The 24,817-nt window shown below is 45.1% G+C and overlaps 3 protein-coding genes across 3 annotated transcripts; 2 read left to right on the plus strand and 1 right to left on the minus strand.

The window, feature by feature from the left end:
• The first annotated feature begins 420 nt into the window (after positions 1-420).
• LOC142588446 (TATA-box-binding protein-like) lies at positions 421-14,082 on the plus strand. Its single transcript, XM_075700201.1, has 7 exons — positions 421-895; positions 4,135-4,274; positions 6,155-6,334; positions 6,685-6,748; positions 8,560-8,663; positions 10,846-10,940; positions 13,664-14,082. The coding sequence occupies exons 1-7, from the start codon at positions 626-628 to the stop codon at positions 13,738-13,740; spliced, it is 930 nt and encodes a 309-aa protein (XP_075556316.1). The 5' UTR covers positions 421-625; the 3' UTR covers positions 13,741-14,082.
• A 121-nt stretch (positions 14,083-14,203) lies between these two features.
• On the minus strand, positions 14,204-16,370 carry LOC142588448 (nicotinamide riboside kinase 1). Its single transcript, XM_075700203.1, has one exon. The coding sequence runs from the start codon at positions 16,063-16,065 to the stop codon at positions 15,478-15,480; it is 588 nt and encodes a 195-aa protein (XP_075556318.1). The 5' UTR covers positions 16,066-16,370; the 3' UTR covers positions 14,204-15,477.
• A 126-nt stretch (positions 16,371-16,496) lies between these two features.
• Positions 16,497-24,141, plus strand: LOC142588445 (uncharacterized). The gene is made up of 6 exons (XM_075700200.1): positions 16,497-16,834; positions 18,637-18,745; positions 18,976-22,016; positions 22,120-22,230; positions 22,329-22,439; positions 22,700-24,141. The coding sequence occupies exons 1-3, from the start codon at positions 16,596-16,598 to the stop codon at positions 19,591-19,593; spliced, it is 966 nt and encodes a 321-aa protein (XP_075556315.1). The 5' UTR covers positions 16,497-16,595; the 3' UTR covers positions 19,594-22,016; positions 22,120-22,230; positions 22,329-22,439; positions 22,700-24,141.
• The last annotated feature ends 676 nt before the right edge of the window (positions 24,142-24,817 follow it).

Here is a 24,817-nt window from a genome sequence, read left to right on the forward strand (position 1 = left end):
AGGGCGTCGCTTTCTTACAAATAAATAGCAAGCGGTTTTTTTTTTTTTTTTTTGCCCATGAGCATAGAGTCTCTCACTACTATGGCACAGAGTTTCATACAGTACATTATAGGCATAGAGTTTCCAGAAACTCTATGATTATAGGAATCTTTGTGGCTTTGTGGGCCATAGCATAGAATTATTGTAAGGAACTCTATGGGCCATATATAGTAGACAGGACGAAGGGGGATTCAATCCAGTGGGGCAACCTCACTGTCGAAAAAAATAAATTAAAACCGAAGATAGGCAATAAGTAATTCAATCAAAAGGTAACAGTTATATAATAAAAAATACATTGTTTTATTCTTTTAGGTGTGTGATGGAAATACTTTTAGTTTTTGATATACGCACGCAAAATGCGTACGCAACTGCGCTCTCTCTGGCGTCGACCATGTGCCGTTTTCAGAGATTCTACGATCGTAACGCCAGTGAGCTTGTCACCGCTTAAACCGATGTTCGCATAACGTAGCGCAGAGGTTCTGTTTTCCGGAGCCCTGCGGCATCGAGCAGGGCCTTCCGAGAAAAAAGAGTGAAGATCTTTGATTTCAACGGCGGGGCGTAAGCCCCGAACTTGAAATCCGCCGAGATGGATATGTCGAGTCCTGTCTTCAGCTTAAACCTCGGCACCCCACTTTCGGTGTCGGCGCAGGCCGACAACGTCGAGGAGCAGCATCTGCAGCAGCTTGCGCGGCAGATCCAACCGTCGCCGCTGCAGCCCCAGCAACATGACTCGCCCATGCACCAGTCGCCGTCGACGCAGCAGCGAAATGCGAGCGTCATACAACCTTACGCAGCGAGCACGGGGCTCACGCCTCAGTCCCTCATGCAGCCTCAAACGCCTGCCGGTCACGTTCACGTAAGGCTCACTGATTATTCCGGCTGGCTGTGTCTCACGAGGGACGAATAAACTGATGCCATATGTGTGCGCCCCTAGCCGATGAGTCCCAATGCACGGGGCTTGATGGCTTGAAACGAGTTTCAAGGAAACGCACGCGGTGTTTGTTATCTAATTGTAAGCCCCACTGTGAGACGTGATTCACACCACATGGGAGTATGATCTTATGTTTACTCTACTTTTCCATTCAACAAGACCAATATCTGTGGGAGGGCAGTCTAAGGAAGCTAGTTTAAGGATCATACCTTTGGTAATGGTAGTTTTGAACAGTAGTGTGCGAAAAAGTTCAGGCACGGTAGGGGTGCGGGTATACATCCTAATTCGGACGCTTGCGAGCTCATGCAAGAGTTTTCTGATGTTTCGTGCTTAGGTTGTGTCTCACTGCTAATTGCAAAGCCACTACAGCGGCAATTTTTACAGCCGGTAGTCACTTTCGCCTCGGACGACTTTCACTTGCCGTCATCGTTATGTCTGACGACCGCCATCAAAACACGGTATTGCTTTTCACATTGCATGGCGCCCATACTTTGCAGACGTTATGCGAAAGCAGCTGCCTTGATGCGCATTGCTCTTTAACGTCCTAAGATATTCGGAGAAATACCCAGTGATTGGTTTGTTCAAAGTTAGTGACTGTGATTACACAGAATGTGTGTATTTCTACATGATATTCCTCACCTACTTGGGTGCAGAGACACTGGCAATGGTCTAGAAGCGAATAGCCATACGAATAACTGTCCATGCGTTTGGTATTGGACCTGTAGTTGTTTCTTTGTAAGCCTGCTTCTTTTTGTGAAATTGTTCTGGCGGCCCATAATGCTGATTAATGAAGCCTTGGTTCAAATTTAGTGATTGCTACAGTCAGTGCGATCGAACGGATCAGACAACCTATTGGCCTGGCTTTAACCCTTTGCCGGCATGTGCAATTGCCCCGTTTGCGGTCATTCCACTTGGGAGCCATTTCGAGCATTTGGACGCCATGCAGAAATTACATCAGGTAAACAAACACATGTTAACTGCCATATTTCAGAAAACCTATCCCTGAAAATCTTGACAGCACTTGAGCACTATGTGGCGGCGTCCGAAACTCTCTCCTTGGCTGCGACCAGGATTTTGAACAGCAGGTTAGTAGAGTAGTAGAGCAGGTTAGTAAAGGCTGCCCAGAATTCTAAAGTGCTTTCTTCCAAGAAAGTTTCTTGACCATCTGAAGGCGAAATATATTAATTTGTGGCTCCAAAATGATCGTCTGGTTCACTGAACTTAGGTGAACTTTGTCCACCAAATGCATCTGCAGAAAGCACCACCATCCTGTTGGCACTTGATACTACAAATCGTGCGAATATCCCTTCAAGCAGGAAGAAAGGAATTAAAAAAGGGCTGCTCTTGTCTGGTGACATTGCAAAGTGCAATTGTTACTTGAAAACATTCCTGAAAGCTGGCGCTACGAACACAAATCACTGGCGAATGCAAGTGCACATGCGTGTCAGGTGCTACTCGACATATGACCAGAACAGATATTTTTGCATGACGGGTGGGGTTCAACAAATGACTGCAAAGGGTTAAGCCAAGCATAATAGGTAAGAGGTGGTTAGGGGCGTATGGAAAGGGGTTATGGTACCTGGCCTCACATTCGGAAATTCAGTACTGTGCATGAAATCGGAAGTTCAGGCATGCATGGAAACGAGACAGAGAAGTGTAGGCAGGTTGGCCTTAGGAGCGCACAGGAACACCCCTAATGAGGGAGTGCAGGGGGACATGGGATGGACGTCATTCGAAGGTAGAGAGGCAATAAGTAAGCTAAAATATGAACAGAGACTCCCAGCACTGGAGGAAAAAAGGTGGGCAGAAAAGTGTACAAATATCTATGCATGAAAAGTTTGAACACAAAGTGGACACTCAGAACGAGGAAGCTGAGGAATAGATACCTACAGCCGAGGGAGGGGGTCCAACGTGGTTCTAGTGTGGGAAAGGAGGTAAACGACACTGAAAGAAAAATGTGGGAAGAAAGAATGCTCGGAAAGCCAGCGCTATCTATGTATAGGTCACAAAAACAGGAGATTAAGAGAGAGCTCTTATTTGATAACTCGCGGGGTAGCTCACTATTATTCGAAGCTAGGACGGGGGTTTTGAGAACGAAAACATACAGGGCTAAATTTGAAGACGTGGACCTTTGGTGCACAGCTTGCGGAGCCGAAATGGAGACCACAAAGCATATAGTGCTGAGATGCACAGACCTTCGCCCGACTCTGGCAGAGGGAACAGTGGTAGATATGGAAGGGGCATTGGGTTTTCCTGGGGAACGAGGACAAATAGACGAGAAAAGAGTGGCAGTAACGAAGGGGAGGCTAGAGGATTGGTGGAAGAAGTCAAGGGAGAGATAATACCATAAATCGGGGAGATAATGTTTCCTATACTTCTTTAGATAGTTATTTTGGGGGGAGGAGGGGAGTGAAAACTAGTTTAAGGAGAAGAGGATATAAAGAAAGAAAAAAAAAATAGGAGGGGGAGCAAAAGGCTAGGTGGCGCCAGCCGCCGCCCGTTACAAAGGGTATAGCCGCCATCCATCCATCCATCCACCTAATTGAATTTTACCTTAACTTTGAGAATCCTCTATATTTCCTTTTATGCTGTGCTGCAACACTGAGAGGAATGCTTGTCATTTCTTTATGAAAGTGTGTTCAGTCCTGGAGAGCTTGCCACAATAGTGAACCAAGCACGAACATGCAATGAGAGTTGTGTGGAGATAAGGTAACATGTATCAGAGTGTGTGACCACTTTTTAAAATCAGTCTCTACTGCTCTTTAGGTTTTGTCCTCTAATCCTTTAGATAAGTTATAAGATCAGTGTGATCAGCAGTTTACTTTTTAGCCAACACCTGGATATCTGTGTTTTACATGCTTGCATTTAGGTTATAGCCTAACTACAAATTTGTGTATTTGAATTTTGAGTGTTGGCCAATGTTGTCGTTTTCTGGCAATGCACTTGTAGTGAAGTCATATCTGCCATTCTTTTGGACAGATCATTTCTATCCCATTTATTTCTTTGACGTCTTTTTATTACTTTGGTCTCTTCACAATGCACATGCTAACTTTCTGTAATGTGCTGTAATTAGTATCAGAATTTTTAAAATTAAGAACACTCTTACAGTTCTTAATTATCACTTATGAATCCACCTCGTGTTGCTTTCTTCATTGTCATGACAGTCTTCATCGGGTGCAACACCGACTGGTGCCGGTTCAACACCTCACTCGGCAAGTGGAAGCATGTTCCCATCAACCCCTGGCCCACCCATGACGCCCATCACTCCAGCATCAGCAGATCCTGGAATTGTCCCACAGCTTCAGTACGTCAGGCTATCATGACCTCTTTCCTATTGTTGTTGCTCCAATAATTACACATCTGTTTTATTTGTTTGTTGCGCCAAAATGACCATCATCATCATCAGCAGTGGCAGCAGCCTGGCTACGCCCACTGCAGTGCAAAGGCCTCTCCCATACCTCTCAAACTACCCCAGTCCTGTGCTAATTGTGGCCATGTTGTCCCTGCAAACTTTTTAATCTCATCCGCCCACCTAACTTTCTGCCGCCCCCTGCTATGCTCTCCTTCTCTTGGAATCCAGTCCGTAACCCTTAATGACCATCGGTTATCTTCCCCCCTCATTACATGCCCTGCCCATGCCCATTACTTATTTTTGATTTCAACTAAAATGTCATTAACTCACATTTGTTCCCTCACCCAATCTGCTCTCTTCTTATCCCTTAACATTACACCTATCATTCTTCTTTCCATAGCTCGTTGCGTAGTCCTCAATTTAAGTAGAACCCTTTTCGTAAGCCTCCAAGTTTCTGCCCTGTAGGTGAGTACTGGTGAGACACAGCTGTTATACACTTTTCTCTTGAGGGATAATGGCAACCTGCTGTTCATGATCTGAGAATGCCTGCCAAATGACTTCCAGCCCATTCTTCTGATTATTTCAGTCTCATGATCCGGATCCGCGTTCACTACCTGCCCTAAGTAGATGTATTCCCTTACCACTTTCAGTGCCTTGCTACCTATCATAAACTGCTGTTCTCTTCCGAGACTGTTAAACATGACTTTAGTTACTTGAAGTGACTTTAAGGGGGTCTAAACCACTTAGAACACAAAAATGTATTTTACTTCAGCAAACACAGTGCACTCATTAGAAAATATTCTCCTGAAAAAAAAAGTTATTGGATGAATGAAGTAACTGTGGAGTTTCATCAGGTTAAAGTGATTGAGTAGCACAAGGCATCGATCACTTCATCTTCTCTACAATGTGTGCCATTACCCAATGCCAGACAAGCTGACAAGAAAATGCTACCCCACCAGAATGCATAGCCAAAACGCTGCATGCCTTTCTCCTGACTACTGTTCTATCATGAACAAAGGAAGCGTGAATGCAAAATCCAAACACGAATGCAAAAGAAAGTGGTTTACCCATGAACTTCATACAAGAGTGCAATTTGTTGCCTCTTGCCAAGGGTAGTATTGCATGTCAAGGTTTTAATCAAGCATACTAAAAGCATAACGCTCTGGTACTCCCATAGCGGCTGAGTGGCTATGATGTCCTGCTGCTGAGTAAGGTTGTGGGCTTGATTGCTTGATTTAAACCTATGTTAAAGAGCACCAGGCGGCCGGAATTAATTTGTGTAGTCAACCAAGCTTCTTGTAGCCCACAAATTGTTTTGAGACATTACACCCCACAATTTAATTTTAACTTCTAAAATTTTTGACTGATTTAGCTTTTCTTATTTGAAATCTCCCAATCAAGTTCATGACGGTATGTTACCAGTGATTTCAGCATCCTTTGTGAATGTTGGTTCGTACTAACCATCCTTACGTGCTTTCGCTGCACTCAATGAGAGTTGGTATGTTTGAAGTTTTGATTTTACTGAAAAAGATAGGTGATTGAAACTGACTTCATGCGAGTGTATAATGTGAACCTGTGCTGGAACTTTGAACAACTTTTGCATAGACCTTGTTTTACTTGCTTGATACTGTGACGGCCCGCAAGGGCTAAAAGTACTGTAATTTCAAAAAAAAAAAAGTGCCTGTTGCTTTGTGATGTTAATGAGAGCATAGATCAGTTGTGATAAAAAAAAAAAAGTTTATTGCCGTCATTGAAGTAGAGGCACCCTTGGAACAAAACAGAAAACTGAGCCCTATTTGTGACTTTGTACAAATGAACGTGCAATTCTGCAGGAACATCGTCTCAACAGTAAACCTGGGCTGCAAGCTAGACCTGAAGAAGATTGCTTTGCATGCGCGAAATGCAGAGTACAATCCCAAGCGTTTTGCTGCCGTCATCATGCGCATCCGAGAGCCCCGAACCACAGCCCTGATCTTCAGTTCAGGGAAGATGGTGTGCACTGGAGCAAAAAGGTACCACCTGTCGTTTCCATTTGTGCTTATTTAGATGAGCTTCAACTAAACAAATAAAAGAAATACAGCTGAACTCACAGCAGACAGACAGCAAACAGCAATCATTGTGAAGTAATTTTTGTAAATGATGCCACATGTATTAAACTTGCCTGCAAAGAAAGCTCAAGCCAGTAGTCTCTCTCAATTCTGTTTTACCAGTACAGAATGTGATGGCGGTGCTGCTGCATCTTCATCATGTCATGCATTGGAGCTTGTCTATAGGAACTTGATTTCTTTTTGGTAAAACTCTCTGTGAAGCAATGTGAGAAGAACACAGAATTCTTATGTCCTTTCATTCCTTCATTTCACAGTGAAGAGCAATCGAGGTTGGCAGCAAGAAAGTATGCCCGGATAATCCAGAAGTTGGGCTTTGACGTAAGTTTTTGTCCTTTCATTTTCAGCATATGGCATCAAAATATTGACGATTTGTGAATCTATCTCTTATGTTTCTTGGAGGCTGCAATGCTGTATTTGTACAAGTATAGCATGGCCATGAATATGTATAATGCAGTGCGGTGACTACTCAAGCAAAAAAAAATATTCTGGTTCTAATGAACCAAATGACATGTAATGCGTTTGTAGTGGTTTAAATAGAAAAATAATTTGAGGTGCATTAGTCCATCCTTCTAGTATGTTAAAAATGCTATCCTTACTCTAAGAGGAGGCTTGTTAGGCTAAAAGACACGCAAAAATGGAATACAGGTCGTGGCACTGCTGCCTTGAAATTCTAGTACGAGCTCTCCGTAACGTTGTGGATTTTGACGTTTGGTTGAGCTTAGTTAATTTTTTATTGGAAATATGTGGGGATGCAGCCGTGGCTGGTGGGTAGGATGCCTTGCTCAGCTGCAGCAGCTGTGTTTGGTTTGAACTCCACCACCTGGCACCCACCTGTTCTTGATGGGCACAAGCAGCCCTCTGGAGGGCCATGTGTCTGACTTTTTCAGGAATGTGCAGCTTGTGGGTGGTTTTGCGAAGACCATTATGCTTGGCTGTCCAAGAATTAAAATAAACAAAATGCCACAAATGCACTTTAGTGTGGCGGATCCAGTCACATGATTGTTTTGTGCCATTTTTTCTTACTGCACCTTTCTGCCCTTGAGCCCCAAAAGCCTGCTTCTTTGCAGAGCAGTGCCCCAGCCTACTCATTATTCTCCTTGGAACATTGAGAGGTTTACTTTTCCATAAATCTCGCTTACCTGGAAAGTGGGTGGGAGCGGGGGGCGGAGAGTCTTGCATTATAACTGTTCAGGACATGGCTGAGGATATCGAGTCAGGAGTGCTTTTGAGCTGCGAATTACAGTGACTTAAGTGGCGTTCCGCAAATAGAGTATCTTGGCACATTGGAAAAGTAATTAAACTGTGTCATGTTTTAAATCTAAAGGGAAAGGCTTATGTACTTTTTTTTTCGCATGTGACATGTGACATCTGCAAAGTGCCTGCGTCCGACGTGGCTGCGTGCAACGTGGCTGTGTGCTTTTGTCTTGGCGTATAATAATCTGTTTTTCACTTACATGAATTTATGCGAACCTGCAATTTATTTCTTGTTTTTCTTCTGTACTCCCCCACTGTAATGCGTGAATGGGCGCTGGGGGTACTAAATAAAAAAATAAAAAAAGACAGTGGAGTCGTGATTTAAGCTGGATAGCGCCTTACATTGTTTCCCAAACATGATGTGGGACAGGCAGTAAACCAGTTCTGTACCAGTTCTGTACCAGTTCTGTACCAGTTCTGAACCTTTTTGCCATATCCCATTCCCTCCCAATGCAGACTAGCCAAATGGACAATTATTTTGGTTAACCTGTATGCTCTTCATCTTACACTTTGTCTCTTTCTTGACCAGTTATCAGCTCATTTCCTGGGTTGCCTGTAGTATGTCAATTTTGGCACTTTGGAAAGGCTATTAACTGGTCACAACTTGAATCAGTGGAATATACTAACACACAGTGGTCTTGACTTATGAAGAAGCTAATGACTTTTTGATTACATTTTAATTAAAAGACCATCCACCAAAATGCAGCTTAGCACATAAAATTGCCTGAATGCTAACATCCCCAGTGTTGGTGTAGATTGTTTTCTGACATTGTTTTGGCAATCTTACAAGTTTCTTTTTTCTTTGTATATACTACTGGAAACTACGTTTTCATGTTGTTTTACGTTAACCTTTTGTGTTTATGATTACTTTGCAGGCAAAGTTCCTTGACTTCAAGATTCAAAATATGGTCGGCAGCTGCGATGTTCGTTTCCCTATACGTCTTGAAGGCCTTGTCCTAACGCACAGCCAATTCTCAAGGTTTGAACTTTTATATTCTGTCTGTCACATATCTCTGAAAGACATGGTAGTGCAAGTAGAAGGGCTAAACAGATGACAGATGCCTAGACTACCTAATAGTTGTTTTGCGAACTTCAACTGTAAAATATATTACAGTTGAAGTTCGCAATAACGAAATTGGCGGGGAACATGAAAAAATTCCCTTTCACGAGAATTTCATTGTTGCGAAATGAGACAGCACAGATAGGTAATGCGTCGCAGAACGAAACCTTACTTTCAATATTCGGTTAGCCTGCTTTGGCAAGGTCTGCTCGAGGATATAGAACCGCACTGCAAACAATACAATGTGCACCGCATTCATCGATCAGTAGTGGTAGCACTGCCGTGGTCAATTTGGTCAATTGTCGGTCAGTTGCTTTCGGACATGTGATCACTTTTGCGAGATTTTGCGTAACTTGGCACGGGACGCAGAGCAACAGCGCTCCACGCAAGCAGCCGCACTTCTACAGCGCACGCTGTTGCCCCTAGACGCCAATGCATTTGGTGCCAGGCGTGCAAGTGATTGTATCTCGTATACCCAAAGCAATAGATTGAGATAATGACACCTTCACGTAAATCTTCGTTCGGGGATGAATCTGCATGTGATGCTTCTCAGGAGGCACCGAAACTGGCGTTCTTGAAGAAAGGGATGCGCATTCCTGTACGATCGCTTAATCACGGCCCGATGCGTGGCACTCCATTCTGCAACCGCCATCTCAAGTGCCATGAACAATTCCATGTCGGAGAGACATGGATTTCCTTGTTTTTTGCTGCATGTTGCTCACTGCACCGCACTAGGTGTGCTGTTGTGAAGTTTAGTTCCGCGCAGCCACAAAGGTTCCATGGATGGTGCTGTGCCAAATACTGGGAGAAAGAAGGCTTCCGAGTGACGTGGAAGAGAGTGACAAAACGGATTAAATTAAAAGAAAGGCACATGGTTCAGTTTTACAAACACTGCTCCATCTATTATAAAGGGAAAATAAGACATCCACCCGTTCGTAGCAATTGCTACAAAGGAAACCCATACGGGTTCCTCGAAAGAAAAGCCTCAGAGTTGAAGAAAAAATTTGTCCTGGTCTGGGACCCGAGACCACCGCCTTTCCGGGGCAGCCGCTCTACCATCTGAGCTAACCAGGCGGCTAACATATGGCAGGGCGAAGTCGAATTTGTCGACAGCACACGAAGCAAAGGCAAGTGTTTGACGTAGTAATTCTGCGGAAGCCCGCAGGGTGGAGAGAAGTAATTATAAAGGGAAAATCAGACATCCACCTGTTCGTAGCAATTGCTACAAAGGAAACCCATACGGGTTCCTCGAAAGAAAAGCCTCAGAGTTGAAGAAAAATTTGTCCTGGTCTGGGACGTCCCAGACCAGGACGAATTTTTCTGTATTTTTCTGACCATATTCGCTCGTTATCCGGTCGCGGTGAGTCGGACTTCTAGATTTGTCGCGCTCCCATCGGCATGTTTTGTGAATAGCAACTCGGCTAGCAGGCATTTATCTATGAAAGGTGAAATAAATGCCCTTGTGATTGTTTGCACTACTGTGTTGTCGTTCCTTTGTCCCAAGAGCACGGAGGAGAACCCCACAACGTTTACACTGATACGTTAGAAGCGTACCCTATTCATACGCCGATGCTTGTAACACACCTAAGATATTCGCCCACAGATGCCGCAGTTTCCGCAGCATGCCGGCCATGTGTTTCTATGTCACTGGCAGCTAAGCGCGGCCATCTGTTTCTGTCCCCTCAAAGTGGACATGGCTACGTTATTGCCGCAAACTTGCCGATATTAACGATATTATTCATTACCGATACAGAAGAAACTGTTTCAATGCACGTAATGTATTCACAAGAAGAAGAAAAAATCGCGTTCAGCTTGCTCCGCCAGCTGCCATTTTTGTTTTGGTGTCCTGCACTACACACAGCGGCAGCCGCCTATTTGTTGACCTGCTGTCATCCCACAGCAAACGCGGGATAAAAGTTTTTTTCTTCTCGCGGGAAATTCAACTTGCGTAATGATTACACCCGTAAATTTGTGTAAATTTTTTTTACAAGAAAGTGCGATCATTATGCGAGTAAATATGGTATCTTCTTTTCATCTTTTGATCTTTGCGAGTAGTGTAGTGTGCCAGTCATTGGAAGAAGTGTATCTTTTGACTTTTCAGTTACGAGCCTGAGCTGTTTCCAGGACTTATCTACCGCATGGTGAAGCCTCGTATTGTTTTGCTTATCTTCGTATCAGGAAAAGTTGTGCTCACAGGTAAGCGATACCCCATCTAAGCTAAAACCAGCTGCATCGGCATTTTCAAATATGCTCTTCGCACGCTAGCTCTCTTGAGAGTTATCAGTTTGTTTTACACATGATTCTGCTAGAGACTGTTATGCAGTGATCAATAATGGCACATTTGATTGTTTCCTACCATGCTCTGACTCAGTTTGCAATGATGCAGAGCTCTCCTGAGATTAGAGTTGGAGAAAGCCTGCTCAAGCTGAAGATTCAGCTGCTTTCAGAGCAACTGAAGGGGCAGTGTGATCGTAACTTTGTCTGGTATCGGTGACTTGACAGTGAGCGCCTGAGCTGAAGCGCGCTGCTCTGAAAGAAACGGGGATTTTAACCTGTCAAACGTAGAATGTGCTACCAGAGCACTTGAAAGCAATCAGTCAAACTTGCCATAAGTTTGTTTTGTGTGTTGGAACCTTTGTTTTCATGTTTTATGTTGCTCAGAATTTACGTGCAGTGTTTGATTTTCATTATGTATAGTCCGGTACAACTTTAGAAGAAAGGAGCATTTAGTCCTCCAAGGTGGATGCACACGAGCCTCCACCAGTGGACGAGTACTCTATACTGACATGAGCCAGATGGCCGGTGACCCCCCCCCCCCCTCCTCGGTGGAGAAGATGGCAGCCCACGCTTCGAACGGGGTACAGTGTACCTGGGCCGATTTGTGTCAGTCGTGTGCATCTGCCCCTTGTGAGAGTGAATTCCCAAACTGATTGTGGTGGTGCACCATTTGTGCCACGTGTGTTTATTCTGAGCCGTGATCCAGCGATGAAAGATTGCAACGAGCATGGGTGACGCTACGCTATGCGAACTGGCGAGACTGCATGCTTGGGGGAAAAAAATATGATACGGAACGGAAAAAAAAACAACAATACAATCGCATTCTTGAAAATAAGTTTGTGAAAACACAAAACCGAAACATTACAAATCACATGCTATTTAAAAGGACACTAAAGTAAAAATGATTTCTTCTGCATCAGTAAATTACCATTCTACAACACAAAAAATACCTCTCTTACAACGATAAGACGTTTGGTAAGCCAGGAAAAGCGCATGAATGAAAAACGGGTGGCGACGCCTACTCAAGTTCCCGCACCTGGGGGCTGTGACGTCTTGGATTTTGATGGCATCTTCTAGGGCCTACTAAATATATATAGCGGTACAGATTGACTACAATGGGTTCTAAAGGAACCAAATATTACACATGGCAAGTTTCGGGAGCCTTTATTCAGGCAACGTGGCCCAAATGCGAAAACATACTTTGGAATCCCTGATGTCATGCTGACCTACCGGCGCTGGGGTTTCGGCGCGAAATTCAAATACTGATACTTGCACCTTCATTTTCTCATCTAATAATCAAACTATTTTTTTGAAATGACTGCCTGCGGGGTTCTCAAACAATGCTTCATTAGTCCAAACTGATTTATTGTTTTGGTTTAGTGTCCCTTTAAGACCAAGAGTAATTATTTAAAACGATGAATGAAACATTTTTGTACCTTTCCTGCCTCGATCATCTTCTTGCTCCAGGTTTTTAGTGGTTTCAATAAATGCATTTTTTAAAGTACTTGTTAAATAGCAACTGATTCATTTTAAGCTTGGAAAATGAGGTGTAAATGTGCCGTGTACATGTAAACCAGCACAAACGCCATGCAGAACTGCTCTTTTTTTCTCTTGCAATAAAGCTAAAAAGCGGACGACCCACAGCATTTTAGAAGGCACAGGGTTATTTTTCTCTCGCGATCCGGCATGTGCTATAGCATTCCAATCACGAGAGCTCTACCAAACCATTCATCAAAATACAGAAATCTTGATTCATACTGTGAATTATGCGTTTTAGAAGCACACTTTTATTGAGTGGGACTATTTTAGTTGTGGAGGCAATCGGCTGTCGCGCTTTGGTCATCTGGACAGGGCCTCCCCGTTTTGATAAAGTTGTACCCGACTATAGGTAAACGTACTCCTTCACGGACTCTAGAGGCTAAATGGCAATCCTGAACTTTTGTTCCCTTGCCAAGCTGTTGATCATTATCTTTGTCTTTGGAATATTATGAGTAATCTTCAACCCCACTCTTGCACTTTCTCTGTTAAGGTCCTCAATAATTTGTTGCAACTTGTTCCCAGTTTTGTTCAACAGGACAATCTCAACTGCTTTGTGGTTCGAATTCTTAAAGTGAAGTGAAGACATTATATTATCTGCATCTGAACGACAAGAGGCGGGGAAATGTATAAAAATTTCCCACTGCAGTTCTTCGCAATGAATTGAAAGTTTTTCTCATGAAATTTCAAGAACTTTAGATGTGTTTTAAGCAGCGTGGAGTTCTTCAGATTTCTTAACTCGCAAATGTAATGGTGTGAAATGTGGCCACAGATGATATGAAGACCACTTATGTGACATTCAAGGCAGGTATGGCAGGCTTTAGGCATGGACATTTTATGAAATTTCAGAGATCTATGTTTATCTGTGGCACAAACTTGACAAATTGTGTAATTAGCATTGCTGACACTCACATTTCTGAAATGTTTTGTTTGTTCTCCTCGATGTTGGATATTTCCTGTAAAAGATGACTGCTACAAGAATCATGGGACCAGAAAGGGTTAACAAGGCTCGAGACTGCATTGCAGTGAAATATTATACAGGGAGTACTAGGCTCCCACATTGGTCTGCTACTGAAAGTGTTTCAAATTTTCCTTTTCTATCACAGGTGCCAAGGTACGGTCTGAAATTTATGAGGCCTTTGACAACATCTATCCCATATTGAAGGGCTTCCGCAAGCAGTGACTGGTGCAAGCACTTTCAGCGGAAGACTTCATGTGCCCTGTCAGCATCATTGTGCATTTTGTAAATAAGTGTCATGATCCATGCGTTGCGGAGGTCACATCGATGGTTTGGAAAAAAACTCACCCATGCCAGTGAAAATTGTGTAGCATGTTTTGTGACGAATTGTGTGTGCTACAAAAAGGAAGAGACTTTCGGGATTGTGTTGCAACTCGATGCAAGGTTTTCCACGTAACAGGAGACATTTGTATGGACTCTGGTGGACTTTGCCGACAATAGCTGTCCAGTTTCACTTGTATATAGTTGTCAATTAGAAAAACAATATATATGACTTATACTTCTGCACTTTTCTTGGTTGTGTGCGTTACAGTTCAGCAGTTCTGTATTGCATGCATTTTTGTCTCAATTTCTATTGTGGGGTCTCAAACATGTTGTTGGGACTAAGGAATGACGACATAGTAGCACAAACAATCAAGAAAGAATGTATTGCACCTTTCATACACTAACGCCTGCTAGCCGTATCACTACCCATAGAACATGCTGATGGGCGTGTGACAAATCTAGGTAGTAGGATTCACCGTGACCGGATAGCTAGTGAATATGTTCACTCCTATGCTCAACACCAGCATTTAATCATTTATGCGTACAGTCACATGAATGGTGATGTATTTCAACGATCGAGGTTGTCTATCCTGGTGCCCCGCTTTGATGCCTGTTTCAAGACGGTCCTGCAAAGTGTGTTGGCACACACACGAAACGTCTGTGCAGCTCGCCGACCCCAAGCAAAAGAGCAAAAGCCCTTTCGTGGCCCAGTAACCCTTCCATTAGGTGGTGTTAGCAGCCCAACACTTTCATCATCATCGTAATATGCTGCAACCACACTGACTGGCGCCGGCACATAGTTACGCGAAGATGCCAGATTACAGGGGACGTGAGAACCATGCAAGGAAAAGGTCGGGGCACGCGCTAGAGTCGTGCATCCCCGCACTATTCACCCCTTGTACCACAATTTACGAAAGAATGAAGTGGTGCATTGTGACAGTGTTAGCAACATAGGATAGCTCCAATATTACCATGTTTGTTTTGGTGCACACAAAAGTTCCTGGGTTCACTGCGTTAAAAATTTTATTGGGGACTTCAATGTTAAGGAGCAGGCATCACTATGGATAAGTTATCTTTGTACTGCTTGGCTGAAACTAAGCAAATTTCATGTAGATTGGATTTACGCAATTGTGCATTTCTTTATCCATCAGTTTAAGCTAGTTCCCAAACATCCCTAATAAATCATGAATATCATATTCAATGCTCTGCTTGTGGTCACATATAGATGTTACAATACAAGTACAAATACGAGTAGTAAGAAAAGTTTCATTTTAACGAAGTAGCTAAAATTGGCCTGTAGTGTTAATATGATCCTCCATTAGCTTTCACTCTAGCTGGACATTAGAGAAAACGAATGGGTGAAACCTGTGTTTAAACAGGCGCTGGTTTGACCAACCGACTACTACTACCGCAAATATTGATATAGTGCTAGTCTTGAAATGGCGCTGCCAAACACAAATGTCTACACAATATATCACAGCATATATATTCTCAACATAACGTGCATACTCTACACAATATCTCTCAACATGTATATTCTCAACAATACGTGCATACTGTGTGCGTAGGAAAGCATTTTAGAATGTGTTGTCACACTCTCGCTTGAAATTACTTCTATCATGCTCCGAGATAAGAAAATTACGGATTCAAGCTTCTGTGGATATCGCTGCGACTTTTCAAAAAGCTTTGCAAGTCTTCCAGCACTTTCTTGTGAAGTATGTCCATGTCTTCGGTTCCGTCGAGATAGGTGATGTCGGGCTGGGTGTCCTTGATTTCCTGCAAGTTCTTAAGATACATGGGCCAGACGACTTTCTCAAAGTATCCGGGCACGTCGGGCGGCTCATAAGTACGAGTCAAACGCCTAGCGTAGCACTCTTCTCGCGTAAGTGTAAGGAAGTAGCGCTTGTCGAATAGCTTGGCTAGCCTCGGATGATTGAATATGATGTGACCGTCGATTATCATCAATTTCTGTCCTTCTGGCTGCTGCGACGTGGAAGCTGTAATGGCGTCCAGCATTTTCTCCCAGTCGACGCTTGACAGTGCCTCCCAGTTGGCGTGGTTCACTTCTGGTATCATCACGTGATTTTTGTCGAACTCTGAGCGGTAAAAGTCGTCCTGGTGCAACACCACGCAGTCACCGATAACCTCTTGGAGGTATTTTAAAAGAGACGTCTTGCCGCCGCTCGTGATGCCGGATACTCCGACGAGGGTCCAGTTGTTCAACATGACGGTGTTGCAATTTCAGTGCAGTGTGTCGCAGAGTTTCGTGGATGTAGAGCAACGCACGAATTCGTACACAACACACGCAAGTCCGAACGAACGTTCAATGCTCACACTTGCCTTCGCTTCCAGGAGGTCATATGCAAGGTCATATGCATTAAACTGTAATGCCATTCTCGGGGTGCCGCACAGGTCATGCTTCGTGAGATTGAAGCCAGTGGAAACCAGTAACAGCTTAATGACATTTGCGATGTCGTGCGTTCTGAGGAGGCGTTGGTTCTGATAACGCAGTGCCTATTCTGTGGACCAGACCACAGGATAAACTCTCACTTTATTCTGTGGACCAGACCACAAAATACGCTTCAGCTTTATTCTGTGGACCAGACCACAAAATACACGTCAGCTTTATTTTGTTGGGTAGTGCGGTAGTTCCCCCTGTCGGTCGGTTGCGCTAGCGAACATTGAACGATTGGTATGTGCGCTGTCTAGTGCCTGCTTCGGAAGTCAGCACGTCGTTGTGCTGTGCGTTGTATGCCATGAAAGCGGGACGAAAGTTCTCCTCGTTTGAGGAACTCCGATCGGCAATAGCCAACTATGAGCGCACGGTTTACGCCGAATTTTGGATTAGTAAGTCGCGAACCGTTCATGCTGCAAGAAAGAAAGGCATCACACGCCCCATTGACGAGAACCTGACCTACTACAGTTTGACGTACAGCTGCAAGCACGGCGGAAGAACGCACAAATCCGTGTCAACAGGTGCTCGTCCTAAACAAACGTAAGTTATTGACTCCTCCGCATGTTTAATTCACTTTATTGACGTTTTACAAATCGTGAAATAATGGCGTTGGGAGGGTATAGCATAGGGTAACACTGAACTTAGTGTCACACATTACTTCCCCCCTCTCCTTTGGCTTCTGGATTGGATTGGCACGGCTCGCTACGTGCTTGCGCGCGCTTTTCCGAGCGCAGATTGATGCGCGCCTGGTTTCTGCACTAGGCTTTTATACGATCGCTTGTCGCTGCTTTCCTTTTCTCTGGTTTGATTCGGCGCGGCTAGGTGCAGGCGCGCATATTTGGTGTGCGCCTGCTTTCTTGCGCTGGTCTTTGAACACATCGCTCGCTGCTCGCGCTTATATATAAGAAAACGCTGCGCCGCTGGCATACCGTGTACGTAAGCGCGCAGCAATGCCGGGAAACATTCATACAAAAGCAAAGGGTCAGAACACTGCGCTTTGTTTTTCATTACTTTGTCATGTACCTTCACACTGGGTAGCGCCGAGCGATCGCTTCTAAGAAACGCAGAAATGAGTCATTGCAGCGCGTGTGGCCATTAATTGACTACCCAACACAGCCATGTGAGGTGCGACTCCAGGCGGAGAGGAGGTGGCGCTTCACTTTCTGCATGCCAATAACTTTCCATTTTTTGCGTGTGAACGCCCGTGATCGGGTCCACAAATTTCATGCTGTCTGGTTTAGTTTCCCATTGCAGATTGAGGCTCACTCCGTTAGCATCCACTAAGTTCGGGATGCAGTTGTATGCGGCCCATTCATCACTGTGGATGGTGGTCCCCGGTTCAACGTTGGCTGCAATAATGGGGCCTAGCGTCGCCGCGTCTCGTCTGTCGACCTTGAATAGTCGGAACTGCCCGGTGGTCACGCAGGTCATGCCGAATACCCATGGTCCAAGGTCTGCAATGCCGCCGTGATTTTGCCGGCTCGGCGGAACCTTGTCGCCCGTCATCAGGCGGCCTCGATTGTGTTTTCGCTTGCCGCGAAGGAGGCATTCATCAATTTGCACAATCCTTCGGGGCCACCGAGTGGGTGTCGCGCCAGCAGCTCGTCCCGCACCTCACGAGCCATCACGGGCGTTCACACGCAAAAACTAGCAAGTTAATAAACTGAAGCGCCACCTCCTCTCCGCCGGCTGCAGGGTAACTGCACCGCTGCTGGAGTCGCACCTCACATGGCTGTGGTGGGAGTCAATTACTGGCCACACGCGCTGCAAAGACTCATTTCTGCGTTTGTTAGAAGCGATCGCTCGGTGCTACCCAGTGGTAAGGTACATGACAAAGTAATCGAAAACAAGGCGCAGTTTTCTGGCGCGCTTACATACACGGTACGCCCGCGCCGCAGCACTTCCTTATATATAAGCGCGAGCAGCGAGCGATGTGTTCGAAGACCAGCGCAAAAAAAAAGCAGGCGCACACCAAGTATGCGCGCCTGCACCAAGCCGCAACGAATCAAGCCAGAGAAAAGGAAAGCAGCGACAAGCGATCGTATAAAAGCGCAGTGCACAAACCAGACGCACACCAATCTGCGCTCGAAAAAGCGACTGTATAAAAGCCTAGTGCAGAAACCAGGCGCACATCAATCTGCGCTCAGAAAAGCGCGCGTAAGCACGTAGCGAGCCGCGCCAATCCAATCCAGAAGCCAGAGAAAGGGGGGAAGTGATGTGTGACACTAAGTTCAGTGTTACCATAGCATAGTGCAGGAATGGCGTACACCACGTGGAAAGCCGTGAATCCATGTGGCAGGAGGAATGTAACTTCACTGCTCCTATGTATCTATTTTATACAGGACATACAAGATCAACTGCCCGGCCCACATTTCCTTCCTTGCCACCAAAGATGGGAAATGCTTGGAAGTAATTGAAGTTGTTGACCAACACACTCACACGTTGAGTGAGGTATGTCTATTACACTGCCATTCAATCAACAAATTAGTTTCCCTTTATCCTATAACTGTACTTTAATTGAAAACTACAAATACTACCCGCTATGCTTTCCTTGATATCTGTTGGCTTCATATGGTTGCGTCTAACAAGAACGCTAAGGCCCTCGGTCAATTCTTTCATACAAAAAATGTTAATACATGCAGCAGTAGATGAGCTCCTGAATTCGTTCTTCTTCCTTGCAGAAATGTTTCCAGCACTTGCCACGCCAAAGAAGACTCAACGAAGAGGAAACGGGAGAAGCGAAGAAACTTCTTGCACTCAAAGCTAATAAGAAATGCATACAAGGGCACTTCTTCAATGGTGGGAAGAGAATACTCCTGCGTGACCTTCACAATTTAACAACAAAGATGCAGGCGGAGAAAGTGAAAGGCTCAACGCTTGACTTCATTGCCTCCCGTGTGCAGGAATCTGGCGGCACTATGGACATGCTTGTGGATGGTGATGATGTGCTGATTGGCCTTTTCTACCAAGATAGTGACATGAAAAAGGCATATGAGAACTTTCCAGAGATTGTTTTTGTTGATGCCATTCACAAGACTAATGATAAACGGATGCCATTGGGCCTCTTCGATTTTCGGAGTTCTGGCAGCCCGCTGGCAGCTAGATGGCAGCCAGTTAGTTCCGGTTCTGACAGGAAGTCACATGGGCTGGGACCCCAAGACAACCCGAACCTGCCCGAAGTTTGCAAAATCGAACGCCGGTACAGCTGGCCAAATGTAAACATGCTACCAGCATGGCAGCGCCCGTCGAGGCCGGCGCGCGCTCGGCGTAGTCGGCCCATTTATGCGTCGCCAGCTTGAAAATATATTGTTGCATTCAGGGATACGATCACTTTCGCGCGACTCGGCGCAGGACGCGTACTCGGCCAATCTCGCTTGCGCAGCGCAACAGATGGCCTCCGACGCGGCGGATGAGAAGACGCGAAATCGTGATTGTATACTCGAAAGCGATAGCTGGAGGATCCCTGCTCGCAGCGATCACGTCGACCACCGGCGACATTTGATGAGTTGGCGTTGTGTCATCACAAGACATGAAAAAGCAGGTTATCGGGTACGTCTAGCTCATACGCATAAAATTTCGCGTCGACCTGCTTGGGCTTCGATTTCGTAAAGTTTGTTGTGGCTGATGGTACTTCTCATTTAAGGAGCTGGGGACGCGGCTAGCGCATGAAAATGCACGTCGCCTGTGACGAGCGAAACGTTTCACACGAAAAACAACATTGGTCGCAATCATGAGAGCAATAAGCCAATGTACGTGTGTCTAAATGTACCGAGTGCAATCAGTGTATTCTTAGATCAACGGCCTGCAGTTCGAACACATATCGGTTTCGAGCTGCCACAGCATACGACGGAGAGACGGAGCAAGCACGGGCTAGCTGCAAGGCCTTCGCTAACTGCAGAGAAAGGAGATATACATACGCGAGATATGTGAAAAGGAACGCCACCAGAGAAATACGAACCCAAAATGTACCGCAATGTGTGAGTGAGCGTTTACAACTTGCGTGGAACACGATGCAGATAACATGCACGTATGAGAGCGCGGCGCGCTGTTCACCGCCGCGAAGAAGCAATCAGCTGGGGACACGCACACAAAAGCTTCAAACGGTTCACCACGGCTCGTATCACACCGCTTCGCGATGCGGAACGGTGCGTTAGTACGTAAAAAACGCTAGAAGTAAGGAAATCTGAAGATGACCGTAGACTGTTGGCTGAGCGAGGTAAATTTAAGTCCTCAAGCACCCGCGTTGCAATCCGTGAAGTCCCCGTAAAGATGGCGGCGAGCGCCCATCGCCTCTTTTAGTCGTCTGCTAGCCAGAGAACTTCCAGAGAGCAGCCAGACCAAAATCGTCCTGGCAGGTTCTGGCAGCCCGCGGGTAGCCAGAACCGTCCAGCGCGAGCAAAACGAACGCCCGGCGGAAGTGCGTAGCGCGGTGGGCGGAGCAACCCGAGAAAAACGAAGACGCTCTGGCTGGCTCTGGCAGCCCGCGGGTAGCCAGAAGTGGAAAATCGAAGAAGCTCATTGTATGTTGTCCTTGTGGAGGATTCCAATGGTGAGAGTGAAATAGTGGCATTGATATTGTGTGCAGGTGAGGACGAGGCAACATTACAAGCATTGTTTTCAAGGTTTAATATGAACAACAGGTCAACCACGGACACTAAAGTTATTATGACTGACAAAGACTTTGTAGAAAGAAAGACCTTGAAGAATGTGTTTCCCTGTGCAGTGAGCACTATATGCTTATTTCATGTCCTGCGAACATTTAAAAGGGAGGTGACCATAGAGAAGATGGCTGTCACTAGTCAGATGAGGATGCACATTCTGGAATTATTGCAGAAGTTGTGCTACTCTCAAACTGAAGAAGAATACCAAGAGACCTATAAAAGCTTGCAGAACACTGGTTGTGCCAAGGTTCTTCAATATTTCGATAAAAATTGGCACCCAATACGCAATGAATGGGTGGAAGGTTTGAAACATCAAGCCACAACCTTTGGAAATTCCACAAATAATCGTGTTGAAGCCATCAATCAGAAGATAATGCAAGTTGTCAAGCGGTATGCGCCTCTCCACGAGATGTTTTCTGACCTGCTTACTCTTGTGAACAGTCTGCGTCTTGAAAGGGATCAGAGAGCAATGGAAGCCTTGCTGAAGGCCCCAGTGGTGAGAAATTTAACAAGTTGTGAAAAAGAATACTGCAACATCTTGACACCATATGCATTTGCTATAGTCTCCAAGGAACTGAAAAAGGCAAATGAAATGGATTCCTTAGAACAGTATGCTCATCTTGAAGTGTCTGAGGAAAGCTGCTCATGTAGTCTGTCCAAAGCAATGCGCCTGCCATGTAGACACACATTCTTTTACCGTAAGGAGCTTGGTCTACCAATGTTCTTCGACAACTCAACACCAACAAGATGGACAAGAAGCTTTTATAGTCGGTCTTGTCGACTCTTTGACACAGATCCAACTGTTGCAGGCCACACTAACGTGGTCTCTCATATAGCTACAAGAAAGGTCATGTCAGAGTGTCAGAAGCATAGACAAGCTATGAAAATTCTCCTAAATATTGCGACACTTGTTGCGGAACTGCCAATGCGAAAGTATCAACAAACGGTAGAACTGTTGAAGGCATTGAAGACAAGCATCGAAGAAAGAAAAGAGGTGTGCCTTGTTGAAATAGGAGCACATGACGGTTCAGACGACGTCATGCAAGTCATAGACAGTACAAGTGAGTGTTTTGTTTCTTGCATTTATGCCTCAGCACTAGTTTCATATTTTATGCGGCGACACGCATTGCACTTGTGAAAATCAACTGTACATTATTATGGCAGGCCAGCCCATGGACATGCCAGCATCCAGCAAAAAAACAAAAGCGCCCGTGTCACTACCCACTCTGGAAGGAGCGCCTGCAGCAACATTAGAGCAAGAATGCAGTGCAAGGGGTAAGCTGCATTGCAGTTTATGCCTCGGCATTAGTTTCATATTTTATGCGGCGACACGCATTGCACTTGTGAAAATCAACTGTACATTATTATGGCAGGCCAGCCCATGGACATGCCAGCATCCAGCAAAGAAACAAAAGCGCCCGTGTCACTACCCACTCTGGAAGGAGCGCCTGCAGCAACATTAGAGCAAGAATGCAGTACAAGTGGTAAGCTGCATTGCATTTGCTTTCAGTGATGCATTTCCATGGTTTTTCTGAAGAGATGCCAGTTCTGTCTTATCTTGCACTTAATGTTTTTTAAATTTATTAGTTTATACTCTCAGGACCCAGAGGGCATTACAGAGGGGGTGGATACAGTGTAAATACAAAGCTATAATAGGGATTCAAAGGAAAATACATTTTGTTTGTGAAATACATACTGTTGTGAAGCTTTTTATTGATGTTGATGAACTGTTGTATGATTCTAGGTTCTGTGGACCACCTCGGCCATATCAAGTTGCCCGCTACAATGAAGCACTGTGGAAGGCCAAAAGGAAGGGGGCAGACCGTTATCGGTCTTCCCACAAAACGAAGGTGCACACGCCCAGTTTCATTTACTAAGAAGGCACCTGCTGACCGTGCGAAAGTCATGCTTGGATGGCTTGTGGACAGCTGCAATTTGGAAGCTGCAATGAATGGCACCAAGATTTCTGAGCATATGGTGGAAGTATTGCCGAAAAAGGTGTCCTCGGCAATTTTAGATGATGCATGCAGTTTGGCAGACATAAAGCCATACTTTGATGATGATGCCTGGCTCTGTGTAATGGCAGTAGTAGAAATGAAGAAGAGAAAACCGGTATGGTTCTGCCCCACATGTAAAAAACTTATTGGCAAGGCGGATTCAGTATGTTGCGATTCCTGCCTGGAATGGAGACATTTGAAATGTGCATGTCTTGATGGTTTGCCAAAATCAAGCACATGGTTTTGCAGAGATTGCCACCAATAAAGGATGACACCCTTGTTGCCACTTCATTGTTGTATTTTTATTGCAATAAAACTATCTGTAGTGATTTGGAAAAATAGTTCAAATTTTGGCCTTCGAAACCTGTACGAACCATGCAACTTGTAAAACCACTGGCATTGCTACCATCGTGGTCCCACTGTCAGAATCATTGCTGTGGCAAGAATACGTTGTAAGAAGTATTCATTTCATCTGCATTAATATGGCTAGTTGTGTGCTTTAATAACCACTCTGGATTTGTTCTGTACATGTACAGCAGAAAAGCTTTCATGAACAGCAATTTTAAAAATGCATTACTTTACAAGCATGATGTTTGTAGACTGATGCAGATAGCACACGTATTTGCATCTGAGCAGCAATTTCAGCCTGTTGACTGTCAAGCTAACATCGCCAGAATCTAAATACGTTTATGACAGGCAAGTTCGAAGTAAAGTGGGTTTTGAACCTATGTGAACGAAGTTATCTCTGCGCGTTTACGGCTCCGTTTTGCGGCTTCCACTTACTGATCTGAAAAACCACATATGGCAGGTGAGAAAAACTTGCTGCCGATCGCGTTTACATGCATTGCGAAAGTCTACTTACTCGTCTCAATCCACCTCGGTCTGGCGCATTAATGTGACGCGATTTCCTAGCGCATTAGGCCCGTTTACATGGATGCGATGCGCTAGAAAGTTGATGTGATGCGATACGCCAGTTGTCGCATTCATGTAAACGCGGCTATAGACTTCCGTCTTGCGCCTTAGCTTTAGACCAGAGTCAGAATTTCGCGCTGTCTCCTGGTCCACAAAATAAAGCTGAAGCGTATATTGTGGTCTGGTCCACAGAATAAAGCTGAGGCGTATTTTGTGGTCTGGTCCACAGAATAAAGTGAGAGTTTATCCTGTGGTCTGGTCCACAGAATAAAGTGAGTGTTTATCCTGTGGTCTGGTCCACAGAATAGGCACTGCGTTCTGATAACTCAGTAACTCCCTCCATGCACTTGGCCAGATGCCTGTCGCGTTGTCCGGTAGGTCGGTTACTGGCCCTCTCCCTTTTCTCTCCTCTGCGAAAAGGCAACGAGCGCCTCTCATGGCGAACGCCTGCAACTTGCAATCACGTGCTGTGGCCTCTGAGATTAACAAGGCATCTGTTACGTCTCTGAGGCCTGCGATAACGACCGCTAACAGACGCCCGCGCATATAACGCGCCGGCGGATGCATTCAGCCGCCGTTGCCAAATCCGCCGGAAGTTGAAAAGGCAACGAGCTCCGCCTCACGGAATTTATGCTGAACTAACTTCAACTAAGGGAACCGCCCACCTCCGTGGGAACCGCCGCTACAATGGGAAAGCGAGCAACGCGGCGGGCATCTAGTAAAGGAGGCATTAACTTGGCCGAAGTGGCCATCAAATGCATACTCTCGTTTCCAATGTCTCCACATTCTGACAAGACTAAACAAAATCTTAGTGAATAACAGTTGATTCTTCCTTTTTAAAAAAAATCTCTTTTTTATTGCGCAGTAGTGCGTTCTTACAATTATTACAACTCACTTGGCCATCGAATGCGTACTCTCGTGACGCTAGCTGGACGTTTTGCCTTAGAAACTAA

The sequence above is a fragment of the Dermacentor variabilis genome, chromosome 7 (genome assembly GCF_050947875.1).
Source record: "Dermacentor variabilis isolate Ectoservices chromosome 7, ASM5094787v1, whole genome shotgun sequence".
Taxonomy (NCBI): Eukaryota; Metazoa; Arthropoda; class Arachnida; order Ixodida; family Ixodidae; genus Dermacentor; species Dermacentor variabilis.

What these genes read in the sequence shown, in the direction of transcription:
- LOC142588446 (XM_075700201.1), top strand. Translation starts at nt 626, where the DNA reads ATGGATATGTCGAGTCCTGTCTTCAGCTTAAACCTCGGCACCCCACTT. An exon ending in GTGTGCACTGGAGCAAAAAG is followed by an intron (nt 6,335 to 6,684) that starts GTACCACCTGTC and finishes TTCATTTCACAG; the next exon opens with TGAAGAGCAATCGAGGTTGG. An exon ending in AGGAAAAGTTGTGCTCACAG is followed by an intron (nt 10,941 to 13,663) that starts GTAAGCGATACC and finishes TTTCTATCACAG; the next exon opens with GTGCCAAGGTACGGTCTGAA.
- LOC142588448 (XM_075700203.1), bottom strand. Translation starts at nt 16,065, where the DNA reads ATGTTGAACAACTGGACCCTCGTCGGAGTATCCGGCATCACGAGCGGC.
- LOC142588445 (XM_075700200.1), top strand. Translation starts at nt 16,596, where the DNA reads ATGAAAGCGGGACGAAAGTTCTCCTCGTTTGAGGAACTCCGATCGGCA. An exon ending in GGTGCTCGTCCTAAACAAAC is followed by an intron (nt 16,835 to 18,636) that starts GTAAGTTATTGA and finishes TATTTTATACAG; the next exon opens with GACATACAAGATCAACTGCC. An exon ending in ACACTCACACGTTGAGTGAG is followed by an intron (nt 18,746 to 18,975) that starts GTATGTCTATTA and finishes TCTTCCTTGCAG; the next exon opens with AAATGTTTCCAGCACTTGCC.